The sequence below is a fragment of the Lycorma delicatula genome, chromosome 2 (genome assembly GCF_047948215.1).
Source record: "Lycorma delicatula isolate Av1 chromosome 2, ASM4794821v1, whole genome shotgun sequence".
Taxonomy (NCBI): Eukaryota; Metazoa; Arthropoda; class Insecta; order Hemiptera; family Fulgoridae; genus Lycorma; species Lycorma delicatula.
The window spans coordinates 220,850,058-220,864,744 of record NC_134456.1 but is presented as its reverse complement, the minus strand read 5'-3'; the positions used below and the strand labels follow the sequence as shown (position 1 = coordinate 220,864,744).

Sequence of the window (14,687 nt, the reverse complement as noted above, 5' to 3'; positions counted from 1 at the left end):
AAGATGAAAAGACAATCTTAAAATAATAGGTTATACAAACTATATTGTTCCAATATACGAATCAGACACCAGGATGATGACAAAGCCATTAGAAAGAAAAATAGAAGCAATGGAAATGAGAGTTCTACTAGCAACAACTGGATGAACAACAGTGATAGAATGAGACTGTGATAATAGGTGGGATGAAACAAGTATTAATGTGAGTTTAAAAGAGGAGCGACCCAGATGGATGTAGCTCACGGATAGAAGGAATGGAGAAACAAGGATTTATTGAATGAGAATACAAACAAGACATGCTAGAGAATCCTAGTAAAAAATGGAAAACTAGTTACAAAATCAGGCTATTCACATGGCAATTTTTGACAAACAAAATGAGAGAAGACACTGAAGAAGCAAGTTAGACTGAACCAATGATAAGTCAATTGGTATAAAGGTAAGGTAATTTGGGGATTAACATAAAAAATAAATACATTATTCATTTAACTGAAGTTTAAAACACAATTCCAAGAAATCGTTTAATGCCCTTCTGATCGTCTGATCAAACCAGACATGCCTTCCTTACAAGCCAAATGTAAATTAAATCTAAAACTTAAATCTTTCAAAATTAATATTTAAAGCCGCACTTGAAATCAGAGTAAATTAAAACTTTCAGACTTTTTCTGTACTTTGATGCGATCTATGCTTTTTGCTGATTTTGTATTGTAAGCTATAAAGGTGAGACGCCAAATACAAAACCTATCTTAACAATTTAAAAATAATTAAAAGGAATTCACAGAGTTAATTACAATTTTGATATAACTTATGTAATTCAATTACAGGACATAGATAGAAACTTGTCAAGTGTTTGTCACACATGATTGCACAATTCACAGAGTTAATTACAATTTTGATATAACTTATGTAATTCAATTACAGGACATAGATAGAAACTTGTCAAGTGTTTGTCACACATGATTGCACAAAGAAAAAAACCATTTTTATTTACCATTAGTTGTTACTTCCAACTGTTTGAATAAATAAATTATTTTCTGAATTTGTCAATTTTTTATGATGCATATATTACTATTACGAATTAACAGGTAACTTCATGTTTTCATGTACATTCTGGATAGGGTCAGTTTAAAAAATGTTATTCCGCATTTCTTATTGATCCCAACAAAACAATTTAAAGAATCTCTAAAACACAGCCAGCACTTAATCTTAAGACTAATGTTACTTTTTATTGTATCAAAACATCATATGAAATTTTTACATACATCTGAATAAAAAAAAAAACACATTTTCACATTATTTCCTTTTATTCCAGGAATGAAAATTGGGTACGAATACATTAACAGAGATTCATTGGCTTTTATGAATTGTATTTAGATGACTTCCCATAAGTTAAATGTGATATTTATTTACTTATGTTACCTGATGGTGGCCAGAAATCATTAATCCCTCTCTGGTCTTTCCTTAACCAAAAATTTTGTTACTGTACTAATTTCTTTTTTATATAATTATGTTCTAAGCAATTAAGTACATACGCATAATTTTAATTAATAAATGTAAATATTTTTTATCTGAGAACAAAAAAAATCCAAATTCTTTATGAATCAGAAGTAAAGGTTTTTTTTTCTTCATTTTTTTTGGACTTAATGTCAAATGAATAGCAAAAACAACTTTAAAAAAACAGTTGCACAAAAATAATATTGAAATGCTTAAAAAAAAAATCACGTTCACTATAAATTTCATAAATAAAAACTAAAATTACATGTGTATGTAACCTTTTAAATACACAAACAGCACTGACAAATGAAGTATTAAATTTATTTAGAAATTGATGTATTTGTATAATATATTACTTCAACATATATATACAGACTAAGGAAATATATATATATATATATATAACCTAGTTGCAAAACCAGTTAAGTTCACTTTTTCCAAAAATGAGGTAATGTGTTTTTCTTAAAGCATTTATAATCCTTTACAAGTATGTACTCGTTTAGAAAAAAAACCAGATATGTCTATAACATGACCATATTGTGAAAGCAGTGGCTACCACAAGATTTTGTCGCTGTAAGTTATGTTTTTGCTAAGACTACAGTCTATTAATATTTTTAACTAAATCATTTACTTAACAAAAAAGAAAACAAGTTAAGATCGAGAAGGAAGCCGAAATAGTTCCCAATAAAATTGCAAAATAACGGCTGGAAATAATGAACATTTATGGAAATGCACTAAACAAAAAAGATCTAGGCGTTATTTTTTTTTTAAAGTTTGTCAAAGTGTAGCAACATATAATGTCTACTGCAAACAATCCCAATTTTATTTTGTTTGAATAACCTTGTGAAAAACTAATTTGTTACATAACCAATTTAATAAGCACTTCATAACCTCCAAAACTAAAACTACTGTTTCCTTTAAATACAGTAATTATGACTATTAATCATAGTGGATGTATGCATTTTGTGCTGTGTTTTTTGGTTAATTGCAGCAGTTAAAAGTGTGTTTTTATAAAGTTTTTTGTGACTCAGTGCTAGTGTTCAGTGTCTGGAATGTGTTAAGGTATTATTCGTTAAAATTTGTGCATTATTTTTTTTTTAAATTTAAAATTTGAGGCGAGTGGCCATGAGGTCAAAGGCACTAACACTCGTGGCCACTCTACTCGGAATTTAATCATTAATTTTGTTTAGTTTTACTCATTTAGGCGCCCTTTTTTATAAATTTATAAATTTAATCTGTTAGTGTTTATTAAGCTATTAGAAGCTAGTTTTTTAAAATTTACTCTGTGTAGGACCCTTTTTTGGGGATTTTTCAAATCACAACCACATAGTAACATACTTTTTTGTTTTTGGACTAATCTCTGTGAAACTCTGTGTAACAAAGTAGAGTAGGTTAAGATGATTAATTCGATATAGTTTTTGTGTTTAAAAACTTTTTCTAAGACTTTTCTTAGATAACTTAAATTTTGTCAACATAGTGGCCAATTTTTTTGTTTACAGACCAATCTTCAAGAAACTGGTATAGCTGATTAAAGTAGATTTATGATTATGTTGATATAATTTTTTTGTTCAAAATTTTTTACTACGGCTTTTTTTTGATAACTTGAAATTTGGTAAATTTACAACAAAAAAATTAACAAGTAGTTCAAGTGCTTCAAGACAAGTTGTCTTAAAATTATTTTTAAATTTATTAAGGTATTTTTTTTAGCTTTAGACATTTTTGGTTGATTTTCTATATTTTAGACAGTAGTTATAAAATAGATGTTAACAGACTAAATTTAAAGTTTTTGGACTCTCTTTGGATGTTTTCGAGCATTCTGGACTAGTTTTATATTATTTGTTTGTTCTTTCTATTTTTTTTTAAATTTTTATTAATTAAATCTATTTTTATATGGATTCAGATGTAAGATGTGGAACAAAGGTGGGTCTGCAGGTGAAAGCAGCCAGGAAAGGTGGAAAGGCTAAGAATGATGGAAGCCTGGTGAAGATCAGAAAGAGTGTGAACTCTCTGGAAAAAACCTGCAAATCCAAAAAAATAAGGTGTCAGGGCTATGAAGGCATTAGATCTTAAGCTGTAGAGACAGGGCTGTGCAGCTGTAGATGCTGAATACGCACTTTGGGGAAAGTGTTGTGCGCAAGGGCTTGATTCTGAGGCTTCTAGGCTCAATCTAAACTATAAGCTGAGCTGAAGATAAAAAAGGAGGAACGGCTTTTGGGGGATTATTCTTGGATGAGGCCGCTGAATCAGTTTCAATGACTGATTCAGTGGGAGACTCTTGCTCTGGAGTTGAGGAGGATGGTTTCAAGCTGGTCCAAAGTAAGAGATTGGCTAGGCTACTGAAGAAACAGTCTTACAGGGATATTGTAGGAATTAATATGCCCATAAGACTGGTGGAGAAATGGCAAACTCCTCTGGTAGCGATGGTGCTAAAGAAACCAAGGAGGGCAGGAAGATAATCTTTGAAAAAAAATGAGTAGGCAGAACCGAAGAATAGATGCGACTTTCTTTGAGGGATCAAAGAAAAAAGAATTAAAGCTAATGATGTTGCTGGCCCTAGCTCAAAGGGGGCTTTTCTAAAAGACAGCGAGCCTCCCCTCCAAAAAACAAAGAAAAGAAATCCAAGGCCTGCAGCTCTGATGCGTCTGTCCTCAGATGGTAATGCCGAAGGGCCAGCCATCGGCTGGCAGATATTGAGTTGAAGACTGATTATGAATATTCTGATGGGTTCGCAAGGCTGGAAATACTACAAAGGCATAATGGAGTGGATGAAAAAGAAGAATAAAAAGGAGAGAAGAGGAGCATTAACAACCTGAAAGGTTTATTCAGACTGCTGCGAGTAAGCATCACTTGATGTAAAACAGGCAGGTCTATCTACTGGGTACAGTCTATGGCTGGGAGGAGCTCCAGTCGATCATAAGAGGAGCTCAACAAGATCTCACCTTTGGTTGGAGACACTGCTGATGTTAAGCAGAGCTACGCTGGCATAGTTGGTAAGACCTCCTCCTTGAGACGGCTGTCAGTCAAGGGGGTAAGAAAGATATTGAAGAGTAAGGCTCTAAGGAATTAGGGACTAACACCTAGTGACCCAAGACTAGTCAAACCGAAGGTGATTGATCTACGATGTCCTGGAAGATCTATCCAAAGAAGAGGTCCTAGAAATGCATCTTCAGTCAGAATAAGGAGGCTAGGCCTTTTAAAGTCATTCCATGATGGGATTAAAGCTATTAAAGAGAAGAAAACAGATAAGAAGGAAAAGCACTGTCGCGGAATGATCTGTAGAAGTTAGGAATTGGCTGTGGATGCAGGATAGAATTTACATTGACGTAAAGGACTATGGTGATGCGTTGTGGTTCTACAGATGCCAGAGCTATGATCATGTAAGTTCTGCAGGGAGAATGAAGTGTGTGGTCACTGCAGTTTACAACACAACCTAAGGGCTTGCCCTAACAAAGTGAAAAATTTCCGTGCCCAGCTTGTGCCAAGTTTGGGTGCAAGTTAGAGAATTCTGTGACCAGTAGGGATTAGCCTCCATACTTGTGAGCATTGGAAATAACATTTCAAAATTTTTAACATGTGGAAAAATTAGTTATGCTATGACCAGTAGGAATTACCCTGCATACTTGTGAGCATTGGAAATAACATTTCCAAATTTTTCAACATATATTCAATAAATATTTTATGTAAAATAAAAAGTTTCAAATTGAGACAGTAATGTCTTATGCGCACTAGCGTAATGCAATAAATATTTTGCTAATAAATACAAAGTTGACAAAACATTGGCCTGTAAAGAGAAAAGGAACAATTCAATATTATATTGTATGTATTCCTCCTACACCGTGACGGTGTAGGAGGAATAAGGAGAAACCTTAGGCAATGGAAGGGAAAAGAGTGTGTAACCTTTACCTGCAAGATGATTTCAAATCAATAATAGTACAGAATATTGAGATAAGACATATCTTACCTTAATTTTTCATGAAATACTTTTGCGGGATCCGCAAAAGCATTTAATGAAAAAATTAAGGTAAGTTATGTCTTATCTCAAGATTCTGTACTAGATCATATTTAATAGAATTTACACACACACATACACACATGGCCCTTGTAATAATTCATTAGACAAAAATATAATAAAACTAAAATAAAAGTACATCTAACATTAGATAAGGAGTATTTAGTATTAAATAGTGCTGAAGATCTCTAAATAAAAATTATCCTTGTCATGATGCCTCATGAATCTAAATGTCTTATTGTATCTTGGTGCTGTCTCTTCTCTAATTTTGTACTTCCCTATAATCTTTTGATGTTTTGAATATCTGTACATCTCTGTGGGTCCACAAAGTTAAACTGCAGTTAATTATGAAATGTTAGAACCAAGTTGTTTCAATATGCTGGTAAAATATGCTTGCCTTCTGGCAGAATAATGACAGATTCTTTTTTAGTCAATTTTATTGCCAATCAGTATAATGTGTAAGGGATCTATCATAAATTATTTATAAGAAAGACTCTTTTGTCAAAGCAAATTCTAATAAATATCTGTTATGGAAGTACATGTTTGTCATTAGAGATCTATGTTTCAAGAATTCACTTTCATTTACTTATAAGAAATTATGTCAGCCAATGTTTTGAGAGTATCATATTGTTAGAATACTGTTATGCTCTCTTTTATACAGTTACTCCACTGGCCACTGTCAATATTGTAAATAAATATCAGAAAAACAGTTCAACAACAATGTATTTTATAAAATCGATCATAAAATATACTTTATGGGAAAATCAAGTTGCTCCCTGTTAATGCATAAGTACCAAAAAATATTACAAGAGAAATTATAGTAATTTTAATATTAATACAGAGATATAGTAAGTAGTTAATAAAATAACTGCTATAAAAATATTAAGGGAAGAACTTACTCCTAAAAAATAAAATAATATAGAAATGAACATAGCAAACGTATTTATCATAAAAAAATTATTTCTCAGTAATAATTACATTAATAATAAATTCTACCAAATCATATTTACAAGTAGACATATACAGAATTTTTTAAAAGTGTGCTGAATAAAATTAATGAATTATCATAATGATTTTAAACAGTAGAGAAAACTACATATTATTTAATAATAAATTAGAAAAATAATAAAAATATAAAACAAAATTCAATTATAAGTAGATATCGGACAAATATATACTGAAACAGCATTGTGCAGAACAGTATTTTAAAGCTTTCAATGTAGATCAAATTACTTTGTATGAAATTCTTTAAGACATAGACGACAACTCCAAGAACCTTCTGGTGGTGAAGAAAGAGGAGGTGCCAAACAGTACATATGATATCCTCTGTCACAATCATCACAAAAAAGCAACTGATCCTGAAAAATAAAACGTTATAATGCTCTTAAAAATAGAACTATTTCCTTTTTTTCAATTTTAATCAACATAATTTTATTAAATGAAGCAAAATTTGAATGTAGAATGTTATATTTAAACACAAAAAAATTTTTGATGTAAATGTATTTTTCATTAAAAAAATAATAAAGATGACAAAAAAGTAAATAAATAATCAATTTTACTGGTATCAAACTTCAATAGAATTGATACTGTCAATCAAGATATTCCAACCATTCATTTTAAAAGTAGTAAAAATGTAATTGTACAGGAATTATTTATTATTCAGTGTCATAATAGATTCAATAATTTAATTAATAATCATAGTATTTTAATGATAAACCTTTAATTTTCGCTTCCTGTAAATTTTAAAAAAAACTGAGGTTTTTTTGAAGTCAAACAACTTGAAATCAGATACTATCAAAATCTTAAATGTTAATTAGAAAAAAAAATCTAGTACAGGAATTATTTTGGGAGTTTAATTAATGAATACCAGTGGCAGAACAACAAATAGAGAGAGCAGCAATTAGAAAATAAAATGATATAGTGCATGAAATCTATGAACATTAAAATAAAATATATATATCAGAATTCTAACATTATGTCAATAAATCATTTTTTGTAAATTTAAAAGTGAAGCACATAACTCGCACAAAAAAGAACTATAATACAAATCTTTCATACACAATATTACTGCTTAATATGATTAAAATAATAGTAATAATAATAATAATATTATGAGGGCTCTTCCAAAATTGACACTTCTGACTGCTTGTTAAAAAGTAAGCAGTGGTATAGCAATACAAAACATATATTGCAAAAAATGTATAATCTCATTACATGACCATCTGCCATTTATTCTGTTCAGTGTCTATAATTCTGTTCATCATGGTTCTTGGTCATTGTTGATGTGAAAGGTAAATGGCAATTTTTTTTTTTTGCAAATGAACATGTCACTGAGAGCTATCAATAATTGTTATGTTATTGATAACATAAGACTACGAGGCTATGCACTATATAAGTGACAGTGCTGTGAGAGACAGGTTGAGAAAATTCAATAACAGACACAGTTATGTAGGTAAGAGGGGAAAGGACATATTTATTCATGAGTGCTTAATTAGTTTAAAGAGAATTAACAAAACTGTGCATGACTTTTTATTTTCAAATGAATTTTACTCAAATATGAAAAATGAATCTTTATAGGAGTTATGGTAACCCTATAGGGTTAACATAAGTTCTGTGCAACATAGGTACCAAAATGACTGAATAATATAGGCAAATTTTCAATAAAATTCATCACTTTCATATTCCATGAGAACTAAAATAAAAGTGGGTATGACTGCCTAGACAGAATGGTCACTGGGGAAGAGAATTCGGTCAATTCATGAATGTGGAGTCAAAGGAACAGACTAAACAGCAGATAGGCACTCACTCTCAAAATAAGCTAATAACATTCAAGTGGGCTCTATGATTATGATTTTATATAAAATCGCTACAATGTTTTTGGCTACAAAGAAATCTTTCTGAAAGAATTTATGAAACTTGAGATCAGAATCACATCATAACTAGTTTAAGAAATGCTGAAGAACCCTAGGACATCAATGTAAAATAAACAGCATTGTATGTTCATGATTTCTTCTTTTTTTTACTAGCCAATCTGAAGTCAATTTTGGAATAGCACTAACAGATTTAGAAAAGGTTCTGATACAAACATCATTGTCAGAATTTCCACAAATTGAACAGCATTTGCATTCTATACATTGCCACCTATACTTCCGTACTGATATTATCATATTTGCTGTAAACTGTAAGCAAGTAGGATGGCCTGTAACATAAAAATAAATATTAAATAATAACTGTATAGAATAAACGATAAGATTTTTTTTACTAATTAAATTACATTACTATGACAGTCAAATAAAGGTGAATGAAAGTGACAAAAATGTATACACTAAAAGTCAAATATATATATTGATATAGGAATTCTAATTAAATTTTATTTTGTCAACTAAGTTTCATCCAGTTATTTCATAATTAATTTTTAGAAATAACAAATTAAAAAAATTACTTTCATTTTTTATGATTTTATTCAAACCATGAGAAGACTCATTTCTTTATATTTTATTCTTCCCCTTAGTGACACAAGATGGTATTTCACAATAATTAAATTTTATTATGATAATGAGGTCTAACACTATTTTCATACACTGCTTCATTTTTTCAATAACTATTAAAATACATAAAAGCTTAGCAGAGTATTTACAGGTATGTATAGGATGAAATAAAAAAGAATATCGGGTATTAATTTGTCATATCTCTTGGATGAGGTGTACAATGTTTATTGAAGGCTAGAATCAAAGAGAAAAAAGAACAATTTTAGTTCCCCACATGGTTGTAGATTGATTCCCTACTTTTCCACTTTAAGGCATCACTAGCAAAGATGGCAAATCCTGAATAGAAAGCCTTTTTTGGAGTTTGCTAATCTGAATCTGGAGTTTAGTTTAACGTGTATTCCATAGAAACAATCCAAGTAACATTTGTCTGTGTAAAGAGAAGACTAGTGGACAATCAAGGGTTCTGAAGAAAATGTTGAATGTATGCAATTAGTCTTTTTTGTGAAGTCCTATAAATCTGTTACAAAGGCGTGAACTTGCAGAGCTAGTGTAGAATATTTTCAGCAAACACTTGCATATGTGTCCATACAGTTTATAGCTGTTAAAAGGGGTATTTCATTTTGATTCAACAAATTTTCAAAAATTTTATTGTATCACTATTTTTGATTTGGATATTTGGTATATCATAACTACCCACCTTGTAGCGGCCAAAAAATACTCTTTTTATATTTTTAAAAAATCTTTCTTGAGCAATTCTAACCTGTTAACAGGTAAAACAGCCATTTTTTCCTTGAGCTGTAGCATTCTTATTTTACATCATACAGAGGCTAAAAAGAGCTTTTTGGAAACAGTAAAGATGGAACTTCATTTTAGTGTACTCAAAATTCATTTTGTTACATAACAAAATCTTGTAATGTTCACTGAAGTTATGTTTATGTTTAGTTAAGTTTGCTATAACAAAGTGCAAGATTTATTGAAAACTTCCATTAGCAGGAGTAAAATAAGGTAAAAGTGAATTGAACAACTCATTAATGTATTTGAATTGTTTATCATTTTGTAATTGACTATTTATTCATTATCAATTTATTTATTCGAATGAGTTTAGTTGCAATTTTTATTTTCTGAAAAAGTACATTACATCAGTATTTTTTAATATGTTTTTACAGTCAGAAGGAACGGTGTTTTTAGTGTTTTGTTGCCTTCATTCCCCTTTGAGAAACAAAATAAATTTTTTATGATTTTAAATTATATAAAAACTACTTATTACTGCTGTAAACATTTCAGATTTTTGCCACCTGTCCCACATGTGGTTTTTGGGTTCCAAAAAAAAGACATTTTTAAAATCTTATGATTTGGCGGCCATTTTTTTTTAGCAAAGAACAGTCAGTAACAGTCCATTTTTTTTGTAAGTACTACTAGTACCTAAAAGTTAAAAGCTAAAAGACAGGCCTGTTGCCCTAAGTCCTTCATTATCTATTTTGGCCCAAAATTTGAAAAAACAACAATTTGTAAACATAACTTCAGTAAAGATTACAAGATTTGGTTATGTAACAAAATGAATTTTGAGTACACTAAGATGAAGTTCAATCTTTACTGTTTCCAAAAAGCCCTTTTTAACCTCTGTATAATATAAAATAAGAATGCTACAGCTCAAGGAAAAATTGATGAAAATGGCTTTTTTTTACGTGTTAGCAAGCTAGAAAACAGTCTATTGCTCAAGAAAATTTTTTTAAAAAATATAAAAAAATATTTTTTGGTCCAAGTTATATACCAAATATCAACAAAATCAAAAATAGTGATGCATTGATAATTTGTTGAATTAAAATGGAATACCCAAGCTTTGAACCCTACAGACTAAACTGTAGGTGCCAACTTAATGACCAAACTGTTGTAGCATTTCTTGATTGCATCGTGTTTAGCGATAAGTCAATAATTCATTTTAGTGGATAATTCTGTATCTGGTGGTCAGAAAATCCCCACAAACTGTAACAATGTGAAGGGGACTCTCCAAAATTAAATGTTTTCTGAACAATATCTTGATGGCAAGTTTATGGGCTGTTCTTTTTCAATGAAGCAAGCATAACAAGAATTGCTTATTACTGCATTCATGGTTCTTTCCTAGAGCTCAATATGGTTTAGAGATTTGACAAGACGGTACTCCTGCTCGTTAGAATAACTCTGTATGGGATTTTTTGAATGTTTTCTACAAATACTGGAACGGTTGGCATGTACCTGATCAGGTACCTTGTTTGTGGTGGCCTCCAAGAGCATCCAACTCCATGTGATTTTTACCTTTGTATTTTTAATTTTTTTTTTATATATACCTCCACTACCAACTCATCTACCTTTCAGCGACAGGATTGAAGTAGTTGTCGTTTCCATTACTCCAGACATGTTGGTTGAAGTATGGGATAAACTCTCCTATTGAATGTGTATTGCGTGACAAAAGGTGCTCATATTTTACACTTGTAGGGAAAAACTGTAATTACTCTTTCACTTTATTTGTGATTCATTATTCCGAGTCAAAGTTAAGAGTCTCTTAACTTTGACTTAGAATAAATCACTTACTTTTTTTTGGGGTAATTAAATAGCTTTAAAACCCCAATATTCTTTTTTTGAATACCCTGTTTAAGGCACATCAGGTTAATCTCATATAAGAGGGAAGTGCAAAAATTTCAAAGTTGTAAGGAAAAAAAAAACATAAAAAAAATATAACTGAAGATGGGAAATGAGTGAAATCTGTGTTGTTAGTGAAAAATGTATTAATTGAATTTTTCTTGACTACTATCACTTTTCTATTTTTTCAGCTTAAGTACTTACTAAATTAGTAAGTCTGTATTTAATACAGAGTTTTAAGTACTTATTATATTCAGAAAAGTCTGAAAATTATGGTAAAATTTTAAAAGCTAATTTTTACATTAAACAATTTACAGTAAAAATTTCAAAATTTAAAACGCATTTTTCTGAAAAATGGTTTTTGCCAGTTAACATGTTTTTCATTAGCAACACAGAAATATGTTATAACTAATAAACTAGCAAAGAATAAAAATAAGGAGGAAAAAACCATTTTTCCAGTCACACAACAGAACAAAATAAAACCTCTTTTATCTGCTTATTGTGCAATATAAAATTATTTATACTATGAACTGAACCAGTGTATATAATTCACTGTTTCACTAAAAGGAAGTGTACATTAATCTGCTGCTTTATATTACCAGTCCCAATCATTTTTACAAGTGTGACATATGAAAAGCAGCCAAGATATAAGGAGCCACCAATCAGAATTCAGAGAGTAGTGATTTTCATTACATGGCGAGTCCCTTTCGTAAACAGATAAGTGTCAATTGTAGGGCTGATTACCTGCATTTCAGTGGGCTTTAAATGCTGATATATAATTTTTTATTTGGCTCAGTAAAGAGCAACAGGAAACCACTTCACTTTACTCAATATGACTGATACAGGGTATTATCTTTAGAGAAAACTTGTGACTCATATCAGGTTGCTTACAACTCTTATTAAGTGTTATGACTCTTAAAATATACATACAGGGTGGGTGGGAAGTCCCTTCACATTAGTTATTAAATTATTAGGATAGCTGCAGCTTACCTATGGATCTATAACGTCTGTGTGGATTCTATGTTCAAAGCACAGCTGTATGTACCTCCATGTCAAATTATTCATTCGCAATAGCATATTAGGAGTGATCATTCCAAATAAATTTTTCTAAGAACAGTGTCTTGGAACTGCCCATTGTTGATGTATCTGCGTTTTCAGATCTCTTACAGTAAAACATTGGAGAATATTATGAATGACTTCTTAGTGTGTTCTGTGAAATTGTCACCATCATGGCAAACTTTACTGACATAACATTCTGCAGAGTTAGGCATTCCAAGTCTGACAATGTGGGACCATGTATGGAAGGACTTGAAAGTTAAATGTTTTTGTCTAGCCACAATTATTAAGTTTGATGACAATGACCTTGATCAACATACGTATGCATCTAAGTTATTACTTGAATGCTTTCTGAGAGCAAACAATGAAAAAGAAGTTATGCTCTCAGACGAATCTGTGATTTATTGAAACTCTCAAAACCGAATTTTTTTTCTGGGGTAAGACAATCCTCACTTTTTATAGGAAATTGATGGGGCTCAGATGAGGGCTGAACATCTCCTTGGTTCTTTTTTTTTGGCACAGTTAATAAACACAGTTATCAAATGTGCTTTGAACATGGTGGAACCCATACATACATTTTAGATCCACAGAAGATAAGCTGCACCTATCTTAATAATTTCATAACTAGTGTAAAGGTACTTCCCGCCCACCCCGCATATAGAATCCTACCCTACTAAAGAGCATTTGTATATGTATCTGTCTGTCTTCTGTGTGTGTGTCTGTCCCCCTTAGCTTAGCACAAAAAAATACCAGTAGTCCGAGTGATGTCATTTCGTACAACAGTAAGTAATAATGTGCTCAAATAACAGGCACTGGAATGAACCGATCGCTAGCAGAAAATCCCACTTCATTAGTACATGTCTCATGGTGGTCAGGTGTATATTTGTTATATTATTATATATTTATTACTTGTACTTGTTATTATTATTTACACTTGTAATATATATTAATTTCTTTAATCGATATATATATATATATATATATTCAAAATACATATTAATATATTTTTTATTTAGGTGATTGTTTTTCTTCATAAAATAATGAATTATAACCAAAACGTAATTACTCAAATTAACCATGATGTAACTGGATTGGTTGGTACTGATTTGAGAGGAGAAATTTTTGGGCATGGACAGTTGTATGTTGCGTTATCAAGAGTAAAAGCATGGAGTGGAGTGAAATTGTCTCCAAAAAATGTTGTTTTTAGAGAAATTTTAGATGGTCAACATTGATAAGTGGAACAGTGATTTTTGTTTACTGAAGAGAACAGTTTGAAAGTGCAAGGAGATATTTTGTTTTGAAGTTATTTTAGTTGTAGGATGGTAACCCACCCTAAAATCTATTTACTAATGAGGAAGGGTGCTTAACTGAACAATGACTAACCCAATGGTCCTCTTCAGGACCAGTATTTTAAATATAATAAAAGAGTTGCATTAAGGTTTTTTGTTTGTATGTTTATTAATAAATTTCTTTGTGTTTTTGTTTGTCTGTTTGAGTTATTATATTTATAAATAAATTGAAATTATACTATATATCATTATGTAAATTATCCTTTATCATTATTTTTCTCTGAGCCTCTCCAAAAAAATTTTAACTCTAGCGCCTATGCCTAAACCGATCTGAACCAAATTTAATTGGGAAGATTTGCTGATATTTTTTCACTTTTTCTTGATCAATTTTCATCATTCAAAAAAAAAAAGAAGGGCATTTTTATATAAGAGGTAATCAATTTTAGACACGTAATAATCCCATTTCAAGATGCCGCCCAGAGGGCCTAGCTGTGGAGGGCTGTAAGCACACCGGGAGAAGCTAGTTAGTAAATAAAACGATAACAATGGAAATGAGTTCTTTAGAAATTGCTTGATTACATAATACAACAGAATCATTTACTGATTGGATAAAACATTATATTGCTTTGTCATTATATTTACTAAATATGGAAATAACAATAATTTCACATTAAAGATTATAATTACATTTTATATTTTTGTCTGGCTTTCTGTTTAATAAGGAAACTGATAACCAATATG

The 14,687-nt window shown here is 30.6% G+C and overlaps 1 protein-coding gene across 3 annotated transcripts in view; it reads right to left on the bottom strand.

Moving 5' to 3' along the window:
- Positions 1-6,545: 6,545 nt before the first annotated feature.
- The window catches only part of LOC142319663 (protein O-linked-mannose beta-1,2-N-acetylglucosaminyltransferase 1-like), a 111,944-nt gene continuing 103,802 nt past the window's right edge, over positions 6,546-14,687 (bottom strand). The window contains exons 9-10 of one of the 3 annotated variants that reach the window (XM_075357214.1): positions 8,584-8,696; positions 6,546-6,855 (exon numbers count right to left, since the gene is read on the bottom strand). In XM_075357214.1, the coding sequence (XP_075213329.1) occupies positions 6,727-6,855; positions 8,584-8,696 (242 nt within the window). In that variant the 3' untranslated portion in view covers positions 6,546-6,726. The remainder of the gene's footprint in view (positions 6,856-8,583; positions 8,697-14,687) is intronic. The other 2 variants (XM_075357215.1, XM_075357213.1) reach the window with 2 other exon arrangements.